General features: G+C 44.4%; 2 protein-coding genes across 2 annotated transcripts in view; both read right to left on the bottom strand.

Annotated features, from left to right (window-relative positions):
• The window catches only part of LOC148342129 (uncharacterized), a 99071-nt gene that overhangs the window by 45602 nt on the left and 39543 nt on the right, over positions 1-13926 (bottom strand). The window lies entirely within an intron of this gene.
• The window catches only part of LOC148342133 (uncharacterized), a 37330-nt gene continuing 33189 nt past the window's right edge, over positions 9786-13926 (bottom strand). The window contains exon 3 of the mRNA XM_088284751.1: positions 9786-11573. Within this exon, the coding sequence (XP_088140877.1) occupies positions 9841-11573 (1733 nt within the window). The 3' untranslated portion in view covers positions 9786-9840. The remainder of the gene's footprint in view (positions 11574-13926) is intronic.

A 13926-nucleotide genomic window follows, 5' to 3' on the forward strand; every position in this document is an offset into this window, starting at 1 on the left:
TGTGCAACGAGATTAGAGAGCTCCCCTCTCCAGTGCAATACAACAATAATTCAGTTAAATATATAAATTAGATAAGAGAATAATTAGTGCGATGGAAAGTAATACGAAATAGGATATATAAAAACACATCACGTCGCTAATCAATGGAATTGGATAAAATTAGTTTGACAGATCAGTGTCAGATGACCCTGTCAAATATTTCCTGCAAGTCCACCAGGTGTCAGTATTCAGCAACACAGTGTCAACACAGTGTCAATACATTGTGTCACTGTGTCGAAACGATACAGGATGCCTCATCTACCCATCACTAGTATTCATTAAACAAAAATAAAAGGCAAGCCAAGAACTTGGAAAAACTCAAATATCAAAAAGTACAAAACAACAGGCATGAACAAAACACAACAATTTGACAAAACTAATCTTGACAGCGAGACAGGTATGAAACCAGGGACATGAACATCAGACAACTACGACAGCGACAGGGACAAGCGACAATGGACCAACAAGAAATGAAAGCAACCAGGGAACTAAATACAAACAAAGTAACAAGACAACGAGGAGCACCTGGACAAGACACGGAGGGTTGGAAGGACCTGATTGGTTAACACAAGGGCTTGCGTAAACGAACACAGGTGGACACAATAGACTTGACGAGACAGAAGACACAGGATCATAACACCTGCTACCTTTGAGCGGCTTATGGACAAGGTGCTGGCTGGCATCCCCCGACAGGAATGTTTGGTCAATTTGGATGACATCCTGGTCCATGGGAACTCTTTCCATGCAGCCTTGGAGGCCCTGCGCCAGGTCTTACAAAGAATTTCCACTGCGGGTCTGAAGCTTCACCCTAACAAGTGCTGCTTCATGAGAAGAGAGCTTGAGTTCCTGGGACACAAAGTTGGAAGGGAAGGCATTAGCACTTTGGAGGAGAAAGTGCGAGCCGTGAGGGACTGGCCTACTCCCAGCAACCCGCGTGAACTGAAGAGCTTCCTTGGGCTGGCATCCTATTACAGGCGATTCGTGCGGGGTTTCTCATGTCTAGCTGCACCGATTTTCTACCTGCAGCGGAAGGACACTGATTTTGACTGGACTCCCGAGTGCAGACGGGCCTTCAGCTCGCTAAAGAAGGTGCTGACGGAGGCACCCATTCTCGTCCCCCCAGATGCCAACCTGCCGTTTGTCCTGGACACTGATGCCAGCAATGTCAGAATTGGGGCGGTTTTGAGTGAAGTGGGGGCAGACGGGGAGAGAGTAGTGGCATACTTCAGCAAAACCTTGAATAAGGCTGAACGGCGTTATTGTGTCACACGAAGGGAACTGCTGGCAATTGTGAGAGCCATTAGCCATTTTCGATATTATCTGTCCTGTTTACCCTTCACTGTACACACTGACCATGCGGCACTCCAGTGGCTATTGTCTTTTAAGGAGCCTGAAGGACAGATTGCACGCTGGCTTGAAGAACTGACACCATGTGTCTTCCAAGTTGAGCACAGGGCTGGAAATCACTATGCCAACGCTGACGTTATGTCTCGACGCCCTTGTGCTCTTGCTGATTGCCGCTTCTGCGAGAAGAGAGAGACCCGAGAGAAGGAACTTTGTGGTGATGAGCAAAGTCCCGCACATGATCATGTCGACCCCGTATGTAGGGAGGTCAAGGTTGTGGGGGCACCTGAATAGAGGAAGCAGCATCAACAGGATTTTGACCTCCGACCTGTATTGCAGTGGGTCGAGTCGGGTCGAAACCCTAAGTGGGAGGAGGTCGCTGGACACTCGCCTGCCACTAAAGGACTGTATTCAAAGATTGGGACTCTTCAGGCCAAGGATGGGGTGCACCAGAGAGCTTGGAAGGAGCCTGCTACTGGTGAGGATAGATGGCAGGTGGTCGTCCCCAGGGCTCTGAGAGAGGCTGTGTTGAAAGCTTCTCATGGGCCTGCAGAGGCAGGACACTTTGGTGTGTCAAAAACACTTCGCAGACTCCGGCAAAGTTTCTATTGGGGTCAACTAAGGCGAGATGTTGAGGACTTTTGTTGCCGTTGTGACCTCTGCACAGCGCACAAGGGTCCACCAGGCCGGTCTCGTGCCCACCTCCAACAGCTAGCAGTGGGCGCGCCGATGGAGAGGATTGCGGTGGACATAATGGGCCCATTTCCACGCACTGACACAGGCAACCGTTATGTCTTAGCTGCTATGGACTATTTTACGAAATGGCCAGAATTATATGCCATCCCCGACCAAGAAGCAGAGACTGTTGCAGACGCGCTGGTTGAAGGCATGTCTACAAGGTTTGGGGCAGCTGAGGTCATTCACAGCGACCAAGGGAGAAACTTTGAGTCGGCTGTGTTCACTGCAATGTGTGAGCGACTGGGCACGAGGAAAACGCGCACAACACCTCTGCATCCTCAAAGTGATGGGCTTATTGAGCGCTTTAACAGGACCTTGGCAAAACAACTCGCAATTCTCACAGCGGAGCACCAACGAGATTGGGACAGGCATCTCCCTCTGGTTTTGTGGGCCTACAGGTCCGCTGTACAGGATTCCACTTCATGTACACCTGCCCTGCTCATGCTGGGGCGTGAGCTACGGACACCGGTGGAAATGGCTTTTGGCAGACCCCCTGATACACCAGCCGTGCCACCAGGACCAGAGTATGCCAGGAGACTCCAAGACAGGTTGGAGTCAGCACGTGTCTTTGCTCGCGACCATTTACAGAAGGCAGGTGTAAGGCAGAAAAGGAATTATGACATGAAGGCCAGAGGGACGGACTTTAAGGCCAGAGACCTGGTTTGGGTGTCCAGCCCAAAAAGGAAAAAGGGCAGGTGTCCTAAATTGGACAGGCAGTGGGCGGGGCCGTGTGGCGTGCTGGAGAGGATAGGAGAGGTGGTGTATAGGGTGCAGCTGCCACCTGGTGGCAGACGGGTAGCCCTCCACAGAGACAGACTGGCCCCATATAGAGGTGGTGCCGTTCCACAGCAGCAGTCTGGGTCGCGGACACACTCACAGTGGGTTTCGAATCCCAACACTCCAAGACGGCGGATTGTACCTCCACTCTCACCCCCATAGGCGGCTACAGTTGAGGACTCATCGCCTGATGCTACACTGACTGTTCCGAGCGGACATGCCTCGGGGCGGCCTCAGCGACAGAGGAGACCACCGGGTCACCTCAGTGACTTTGTTGAATGACGCCCTCGGGACGAGGTTCTTGATAAAGGGGAGGGCAGTGTAACGACTTTGTAAATAGTTCAAGGGTTCTGTGTTTTCCTCGTTTCTGTGGAGGCTGTGAAGGCAGCAGGGGAGTGAACGTTATGTTGTTGTTGTTGTTGTTAAATCACTCGAGGCGCCTGAGGATAATCCTCAGAAGCGCAAGACTCGCGTGTGGGAGTAGCGGGGGGAATGGCTGACGTAGAGTTGGGGGCAAGAGATGACGGGGTGATAGTTATAGATGAAGTGGGGGTGCTTCGACTGGCCTGTGCCACCCGTGTAGGCGGAGAGAGCCCAAACAGATTATGCAGACGAAGCCTTGTATGTCCATTGAATATCGGGACAGGCCGGAGCAGCTCCTGTGGAACCCCCGTCGACAGGCGGCACAGTCGATGTCGCCCGCCCTAAGAAGAAGAGATCGCAGATGTAGGACGGGCAATGCAGCTCCGATAAGGGAAAAGGGCGCCTCCCACGACGCGAGTCTGAGTGTAGTAGCCAGGATTTGCAGGGCTCCTCCATGAAGAAGCCCTTCGCGGGACACCTCGAGAAGGTTCCTGGTCTTTGTCCCGCTGTTGTTGTCGTTGTGTTTGGTTGTGGTCTGATCGGCGTGGTTGCGGCCAACAGCAGCCGTTTTTGGCTTAATAATGGATGGATGGACAAATTGGCCTGACTTATTATACAACGTTACAGTATTTTTCGTTCAGCGCTCAACAACAACTTACGTCATCAACAAGTTACCCAGGGGGCACCACTGCATTCTCAATGAGAAACGACTACAATCAATACATCACATCTGTTAAAACCGAAGAACAAAGTTGAGCCTTGATTGAACTCGACAGGAGTAACACCGAGTGCCTGTTGAAGTAACTATTCCAGACCACGCCCATATTGGCATAAAAATTATGTATGAGATAGTGAAGGACGTGTTTGTTGAAAAGTAGTTATATTACATTTGGAAGCAGATATTAATAAAGGAAAAACGACTGGTTATTTGAGTTTCATTTTAAAAAATAAATTCCCAAATTGAAATACAGCTTGTTTGTTTTCTGAAACAAGGAAGGAAACATCTCAAAACAGCTTGAATTTAAAATTTTGTTTCGACGACGAAAATAGAATATAACATGAGCAAAAATGGAAAAACGGCTTTTCTATTTATTTGAGATTCCCGGAAGTGGTCGGAGAGGGACAAATTGAAAGACTGCAATTGCGTTTTCTAGCCTATAGGTGGCAATGTTTTCCACAGTTTTGAATGAGTGAAGACGGGTTTTATCGCCATTTACTGTTTAATAAACAACGACTTTTAAAGTTTGTGGTATATTATTGTTGTAGATGTGCGGGTCTGGCCCAGCTTCCCTCCGGATAGGTTGACAAGCAAGGCTGGAGTGGTGATATAAAAAAACTTCTGAGACACTCTGGTGGTTGGAAAAAGATTGTATTGGTGTCAAATTAGCTGATGCCAGAAGTTCCCCCAAAAAACAACAGTTGCACTATGTTAGAAGTAGAAATGAAGAATTATTACCATCCATAAATTACAACGTATGGAAATACAAACGTAAAATGTTGTTGGGTTTCTCACCTGTTTCACACTCTTTACTTCGCCAGCTCTCTCGTTTGTCACTTTTTCCTGTTTGCTTGTGTTTTGGGTTGCGATTTTTCATTGGCTCTCTTCATCATTGAGGTCAGCGTCGATCTGAAGTAACTCAATGTCGGTGTAATGTGTGCAAAAATATACTTTATTTCTAAAGCGCATTTCACGTATATGGGTTTAAACTTTAATTGCTGTCTGTTTTGTTTTTTCAGCGTTACCCGTTTACATTAAGTACACTAAAGTCCATCAAAGGCTATTAATTACATAAATCCTACAATAAAGCATAACTTTAACTCTATTGATGAAAGTAAAGTTTAATTTAGGCTATTAAGTAACTCAGTGGTGGGCCTTCAAGGTCTTCTCTGTTGGCTGAACATAATCAATAAAAAAAAATTATCATAATCTTCACATAAGATAAGATAAGATGTCCTTTATTAGTCCCACAATGGGGAAATTTGAGGTGTTACAGCAGCAAAGATATAGATCACACAGAGTCGGCGGCGTAATGTAGCCGTTAATGTATAACATTAGCAGCAGACATTCAGAAAAAGCATGCAAATATACACAGTATAAACGTATCTAAGTGTAAGGAAACACTCCTAATGTTTGTCCATTATACGGAGGGGGAAACGCTGTAATGATAAAAACTACTGAATGATTGAAAATACTGCAATCATAAAAATATTGCAATGATAAAAGTACTGTAATGGTAAGAGTACTGAAATGATAGAAAAGTACTGCATGATAGAAAATACTGCAATGGTAAAAGTACTGTAAGAGTAAAAGTACTGCAACGATAGAAAAATACTGCAATGATGAAAGTACTGCAATGATAAAAGTACTGTAATAGTGAACATCCTGCAGTGGTAGAAATACTACAGTGATAGAAGTATTGTAATAAGAATACTGTAATGGTAAACAAAATACATCATTGGTCAATATTTAAGTACACCCTTGGCTGAAAGTACAGTAGTAGTTAATATTGCATCCTAGGACTGCACAATTGCACTAATGCCCTCCCGTTTGTAGGCCTGACCCAATGTTCTTGTTAAAAAGTCTGACAGCAGTTGGCAGGAAGGAGCGGCGAAATCTCTCTTTGGTACAGCGAGGGTGTAAAAGTCTGTCACTGAAGGAGCTGTAAAGTGTTCTCAGAGTGTCATTGAATGGGTGGGCTGGTTTGTCCAGCATTGATGACAGTTTTGCCGTCATCCTTCTGCCCCCCACTGAGTCCACAGAGTCCAGGGAGCAGCCCAGGACAGAGCTGGCCCTCCTCACCAGTTTGTCCAGTCTCTTTTTGTCTCGGCCCGAGATGCCTCCTGCCCAGGAGACCACTCCATAGAAGATGACTGATGAAACCACCGAGTCATAGAAGTTCCTGAGGAGTGTTCCCCGAACGCCAAAGGACCTCAGCCGCCTGAGTAGGAAGAGTCTGCTCTGACCCTTCCTATAGAGAGCGTCTGTGTTGTCGCTCCAGTCCAGTTTATTGTTCAGATGAACACCCAGGTACTTGTAAGTTGAGACCCTCTCAACGTCTGTTCCCTGGATATTCACTGGTGCAGGTGGAGAGTGCCGACGCTTGCGGAAATCCACCACCAGCTCTTTGGATTTCCCAGCGTTGATTTGGAGGCGGTTCTGCTGACACCAGTCCACGAACCCCTGCGTAACCCCTCTGTACTCTCGATCGTCATCGTCAGTGATGAGGCCGACAATCGCAGAGTCATCAGAGAACTTCTGCAGGTTACAGGTTGTGGAATTGTATTTGTAGTCCGAGGTGTAGAGGGTGAACAGGAAGGGAGCCAGCACAGTTCCCTGCGGCGCTCCCGTGCTGCAGAGGAGCACGTCAGACACACAGTCCTGTGTTCTCACGTACTGTGGCCGGTTTGTGAGGTAGTTGTGAATCCATGTGATGAAGGTGGTGGGCCACTCCCGCCTGCTCCAGCTTGTCTCCCAATAAGGCGGGCTGGATGGTGTTGAAAGCACTTGAGAAATCAAAGAACATGATCCTCACCGTGCCCCCCGCCTTCTCCAGGTGGAAGAGTGAAGTGTGGAGCAGGTAGATGATGGCATCATCCACACTGATGCCAGGCTGGTATGCAAACTGGAGTGGGTCCATTGAGGAGCTGACCAGGGGGCGCAGATGGACGAGGACCAGTCTCTCCAGGGTCTTCATCAGATGAGACGTCAGCGCCACTGGTCTGAAGTTGTTGAGCTCCTTCGGATGGGGTGTCTTTGGAACCGGAACCAGGCAGGATGTTTTCCACAGCTGGGGGACTCTGCCCAGCTTCAAGCTCAGGTTGAACATGTGCTGGACGATTCCACACAGCTGGTCTGCGCAGGATTTGAGGAGCTGGGAGCTGATCCCATCTGGGCCTGCCGCCTTCCTCGCCTTCATCTTCCTCAGCTGGTTCTTCACCTGAGATGTTGTGAGGAACAAGGCTGAGCAGGAGGAAGTGGTGGTTGTCTGATGAGGCTGGGAACTGGAGCCTGTGGAGAGAGAGAGGGGCGAGAGAGGGGGAGAGAGGGTCTTGTTCGCAGTGGCAGGAGGGGTGGGTGGGGGCTGCATCAGGGAAGCCAGAGCGGGGTCAGACATTTGATCAAACCTATTGAAAAATAGGTTCAACTCATTTGCCCACTGAAGCCCCCTCCCCTTCTGGGTCTTACCTGCTTGTCCGTGGCCTGAGATGGTCTTCAGGCCCCTCCAGACATCCCTGGCATTGTTCCGCTGCAGTTGTTCTTCCATCCGCATCCTGTAGGACTTTTTCCCCTCTCGGATCCTCCTTCTCAGCTGACGCTGCACTCTCTTCAGCTCGTCCTTGTCGCCTGAAACAAAAGCCCTCTTTTTCTCCTTCAGGAGAGCTTTAATGTCCGGTGTGATCCAGGGTTTGTTGTTGGAGAAACATCTTACAGTCCTGGTGGGAATGGTGTTCTCCATGCAGAAGTTAATATAGTCTGTAACTGTGTCTGTTAGACCATTAATGTCCTCACCGTGAGCTTCGCTGAATACCTCCCACACAGTTGTGTTGAAACAGTCCTTCAAGGCCTCCTCGGCTTCTCCGGACCATCGCTGAACTGTGAATTGATGTCATATTATAGCTGAGCGTTGTATTTTTAGGTGAGAGTTTTGAATCCAATCAGAATTCCGCTCGCTCGTGTTGCCGGGCAGGTTTCACAATACGAGGAGCGCGCATTATTCGTTCCAAGGCCTTAAGATGCAATTGTGCTAGCATCTCTTCTGTCAAAGTCAATGAGCGTTCATATTTGTTAGGCGGTTGCGATAGCCAATCAGATCACGAGTTGGTTACAGTGAGCCTTCTAGCTGGCCTTATGCTGAGGGTGATGAACGCGATTTGTGATTGGATGCTCACTCGTGAGGGGGCGGCGCTATGCCGAATCAACACACCCAAAAGTCGTAACTGGCGACCGTTCGAAAATCTGAAATATATTCTTGCTTTTTTTAAACCACAATGGCCAAAGGAGGGAAAAGTGTGAATTTAATTGCAGATAAACTTGCAAGGACATTTTCAAGTCGGACCTTTCAAGAGAAGCTATATCGTCCAACACTCACTTAGTGGTGCTTAAGTGTGTTTCTGGATATTATTTGTCCAGCCGTGGTGTCATAAATGATGGTATTTTGATGGGGATTCATTCAAGTAGGACAAAGTAGGACTTCACTGAAGGCACCTTAAATTACTTCCATACCCTGGAAGGTCACTGACCTGGCGAGAGAATTGCCCCCACCATAAACAATGCTCAGGCCTATTTTCTCTCAGGGCAGTATCTGGTTACATCGGAACTTCAGAACCAAGACTGGTCACTTCTGTGAGCTCCAGTCCCTTCATAGTTTCATAAAGAGAATTACTTCCCATATCTATTTTAGGCCATTTAAAAATACACAACTTTTTTTTTCATTTATTTAAATTTATATTTAAGCTAGCTTATGTAATACTACAATATTTATTCAATTATTTTAATGTTAAATTATATCAATATTAATTTAAACCTTTTTATTTCACACTTGAATATTTCTTAACATATTTGTTCTTTTGAATTTGGATGCCATTTAAATTATTCCATCCATCCAGCCATTTTCTGCCGCTCATCCGGGGTCGGGTTATTGAATTAATTTTTTAAGTATTTTTTATAATTCAATATTTATTTCAAGATCAGGACTCTTCTCTAATAGTTCAATATTTATAAAATGTTTCTATATTTGTTATTAATTGAATTAAGTCTGTATGTGATTTCCAATTTTACATTTTAATATTTTCCCATTTCACTATATAAATAATCCAATGTATAAAAAATATGATAAAGCATGAAAAAAAATGTTTGGTATATTTGACAAATGATTTAAGTTTTTCCGAAGTGAGATTCTGCTTAGAAACAAACCCCAAACGCTTGATAGAGCTCTACCTAGAAAGTGGTTTTAGCTCGTCAGAAATGTATTCAGAAAGCGAAATATTAAATGTATCTGAGGGGATATTTGAAGAGTTTGAGTTATGTTCAATGGACCATACATATACGAGCCAGCCAAACACAACGAGAAAACCAGCGCTGACTCCAGTCGCCATCAAGTTGCCAACTCCTGACATTCCAAAACCTTTGAGAGAAACTGAGACTGCTTGCGTTTCTCCTTCTGGCTCTTTTTATCGTTCAACTTCTAGTTCAGTTTTTCACCTTTTCACAGCGTAATGGAGGCCAGTTGAGCAAGTGGAACAAGTGATTTTATTGATGATTGTGGAAGGCACCGATTTCATAAGCACCGTTTCTTCTCACACCTTTTCCATTAAGTACGATTAAAAAGACAACTGAAAAGCATAATGTTAACAAATGTTATTCCAGGCAAAGGCAATTAATTTCATTGATAATGTTCGGTATAAAAACAAAAAAACTCATCATCACTCAGAGACAATGGTTATTCTGGCACTGATCACATTGGCTTTGTGTCAATAAAAGAGCTTTGCAAAATTCAATTTCATATTTTATTGAAAATCACATTTACATCTTACCACAAAGAGTCGGTTCTTTCATTTTTTTTCTTCTTTTTTTAATCTTCAAGTATCGCTGCAATTCTCACCAGCACAATTGTGTCTCTCAGCATGCTGTTTAGTGAAGAATGTTTTAGCACAAACGCTGCAACTGAATGGCTTGTCTCCACTGTGCGTTCTTGTGTGGATTCGTAAATGCAACTTTTGAGAGAAGCTTTTGCCACAAACTGAGCAGGAAAAAGGTTTTTCTCCACTGTGCGTTCTTGTGTGGTTTGTTAAATGCAACTTTTGAGAGAAACTCTTGGCACAAACTGAGCAGGAAAAAGGTTTTTTACCACTGTGCGTTCTTGTGTGCCTTACTAAATGAGACTTTCGAGAGAAGCTCTTGCCACAAATTGAGCAAGAAAAAGGTTTTTCTCCACTGTGTGTTATTGCGTGCCTTGTGAAATTAGAATTATCGGAGAAGCTTTTACCACAATCTGAGCAGCTAAAGGTTTTTTCACCACTGTGTGTTCTTGTGTGATTTGTTAAAAATGACTTTACATTAAAGCTTTTGCCACAAACTGAGCAGGAAAAAGGTTTTTCACCACTGTGCTTTCTTGTGTGGCTTGTTAAATGCGACTTTTGAGAGAAACTCTTGCCACAAATTGAGCAAGAAAAAGGTTTTTCTCCACTGTGTGTTCTTGCGTGCCTTGTGAAATTAGAATTCTCTGAGAAGCTTTTACCACAATCTGAGCAGGAAAAGGGTTTTTCACCACTGTGTGTTCTTGTGTGGCTTGTTAAATGTGACTTTAGAGAAAAGCTTTTGCCACAAATTGAGCAGGAAAAAGGTTTTTCACCACTGTGTGTTCTTGTGTGGCTTGTTAAATTTGATTTTAGAGAAAAGCTTTTACCACAAAACAAGCAGGAAAAAGGTTTTTCTCCACTGTGCGTTCTTGTGTGGCTTGTTAAATGCGACTTTTGAGAGAAGCATTTTCCACAAACTGAGCAGGAAAAAGGTTTTTCACCACTGTGCTTTCTTGTGTGGCTTGTTAAATGCGACTTTTGAGAGAAACTCTTGCCACAAATTGAGCAAGAAAAAGGTTTTACTCCACTGTGTGTTCTTGCATGCCTTGTGAAATTAGAATTCTCGGAGAAGCTTTTACCACAATCTGAGCAGGAAAAAGGTTTTTCACCACTGTGTGTTCTTGTGTGGCTTGTTAAATGTGACTTTAGAGAAAAGCTTTTGTCACAAATTGAGCAGGAAAAAGGTTTTTCACCACTGTGTGTTCTTGTGTGGCTTGTTAAATGTGACTTTAGAGAAAAGCTTTTGTCACAAAACAAGCAGGAAAAAGGTTTTTCTCCAATGTGCGTTCTTGTGTGCCTTACTAAAGAAGACTTTCGAGAGAAGCATTTTCCACAAACTGAGCAGGAAAAAGGTTTATCTCCGCTGTGTGTTCTTGTGTGCGGTTTTAACGACAGCTTTGAAGTTAATGAGTCAGTGTGACATGCCCTTTCACCTTTGGCTTGCCCATCATCTTCATCATCATCATCGTCATGAGTGTCTGATAATGTGTCCTCATGATGTGCTTGTGATGGCCCCCAGTGGTCTTCATCACCTTCTGTTGTCACGTGATGACTTGAGCTGCTGCTTGGAGGCTCCGCCCCTCTGTTGTCCTCACTCACATCCTTTTTTTCATCTTCAGTCTTTATAGGGACAACGTTCAGTGGTGACTTGTTGATCTCCTCCTCCTCCTCCTTTTTGATATGAGTCAAGTCTGGCTCTTCTTTCACAGAACGGAGATCGTTTTCACAGACGTCTGCAGGACACAAAAAGACAAACACAAATTTGGTTTGGTCAAGTCAAACCTCATGCGGCGACTTTGTCTTATATTGTTTCTACCGTGCTACCTTGACTTATGCCTGCCGCACACGGAGCAATGCGTGCGACCCCAACTTGGACCGGACCATGGGGACATTTCACAAAATTACGTTTGACGATGTAAACCTCCCTTTCCTAGCAGCACAGCTGTGATAAACGAGCATTTAAAAAGGAAGCACCCCTCTGTTGTCCTCACTCTCATCCTTGTTTTCATCTTCAGTCTTTATATGGACAACGTTCACTGGTGACTTGTTGATCTCCACCTCCTCCTTTTTGATGTGAGTCAAGTCTGGCTCCTCTTTCACAGAACGGAGATCATTTTGTCTGACGTCTGCAGGACACAAAAAGACAAATTTGGTTTGGTCAAGTCAAAGCTCATGTGGCGACTTTGTCTTATATTGTTCCTACCGTGCTACCTTGACTTGTGCCTGACGCACACGGAGCAATGCGTGCGACCCCGATTTGGATCGGACCATGGGGGCATTTCACAAAATTACGTCCTACGGTGTAAACCTCCCTTTCGCAGCACAACAGTGATAAACGAGCATTTAAAAAGGAAGCATGTTGCGGCTGATGCCGATTTCATTCCTGACATACTCACAGACGTTTCTGGAAGCGAGCTGAAGTTAGCACACACACGTCTGATGGAACACCTGTTGTGGGACCCTAACTTTTTAATGGGGGCCACTGGGGGCCATCGCAACATAATGTCATTGATAGAATAGGAATCCTTCAAGTGAAATATGTTTACAAGTATTTCTTTTTGCATTTATGGATAGTTTCATCGTGGGTATTTTTGCTTCCATTATAATCTGGATCCCTAAAAGAATTAAAGGGGCCCTGGCATCAGAGTCGCTATTTATTGCATGATTTACATTTAGCCTGCTAGTACATTCCAACATTCCCCTTTTTATTTTTTATAAAATTTCTGTTTTTAAATAAATTTTAAAACAAAATTACGTTTGAAGAGTAAAAGTTCTTACACATAAGCATTAAGCAACAACACTTTCACTGTGACTTTCATGTTGACATATTTGAATAATGACTGTATATTTTAAAGTTATCCAATATGTATTCAAATTCGACTAAGATACACCAAAATATTTTAAGAGTTCACTGAATTATTTTGGAACTGCAACGATGCTTAACAGCCATAGGGTGTCAGTAATGAGTAACAAAGTAACACAACACCTCCCATTGTTCCGTCATCATTGTCATTTGCATAAATGATCAAGAACTATGAGTTGCGGGGGAGATGCAAACCATCTGGGACACAGGAACTTTATGACCAGGAACTAAATGTTCCTGGCCTTGTTGGTAGAAAATGGGGTTGTGGCGTACTCCCTTTTTAAGCCCATAGAAAGCTAAAGATGCAGATGCATTCCTTGCAGCATGCGCTTGTTCACTGATCGAGATCCGTGCAACCCTGGATGGATGCATTAAATGTATTTTAAATGTTTGGATGGGGTGAAACTACGCACATGTGCACAAAACAGTGCAGATCCACCGGAGGTTCATTGACTCTCACCCGACGAAGCCAGTACAAAGTTAATAAATAAGACCATTACGTGCTTGATTTTTAAAAAAAGTCAGGCAGAATTCCTTCCGGAAGGAATTGCTTGAACAAGATATAAATACCAGAAAATGTAAAATGTTAAATAATCAGTTCAAATTTTATAAAAAAAAAAAAACATGGAGTTCACGCCCCCCTATTGGTTATTCTTTGGCATATATTTTCTGCACTGATTTCATTTGGCAAAAACAAATGTTCAGCAAACCGACGAGCAATATTTAAAAATAAAACGGCAATAACCTTGGACGCATTTCCCCAAACAACTTAATGTTGTGATGCATATTTTTAACGATAGAAAGTCGTTCTTGACAAAGCAAATGAGAGTAAAACGTGTACAAACCTGCTTTGAGTGGCACAACACGAGGCTGGTTGCAAACTTCGTCCAGCAGTTGAAGATGTTGCTCGTTCTCTTCTTTTATTCCACAAAGATCCACTTTGTACATGGGTGTCGTTTTTTCACACATATTCAAATGATAATTCCCAAAAATCCGCACTTGATCTCTGCTTGGCGATGAGTCATGTGCCTCTTTTTGTTAGCAGCTAGCTAGCTAACAAGCTAAGCTAACTACGCCGAAAAGCATCAACGCGCGAAGATGAGGTTATCGGGACACAAAGACTTAATGAATTATGTCGTAGTCCTTTAGAGTAGCACTGGACATCCTTTGAGAAAATTACAGTCAGTTCCACACTAAATCAGAAGAATTTAGCGGTGAACTGC

The sequence above is a fragment of the Idiotropiscis lumnitzeri genome, chromosome 2 (assembly GCF_059441095.1).
Source record: "Idiotropiscis lumnitzeri isolate Australia: NSW breed Sydney's pygmy pipehorse chromosome 2, RoL_Ilum_1.0, whole genome shotgun sequence".
Classification (NCBI taxonomy): Eukaryota; Metazoa; Chordata; class Actinopteri; order Syngnathiformes; family Syngnathidae; genus Idiotropiscis; species Idiotropiscis lumnitzeri.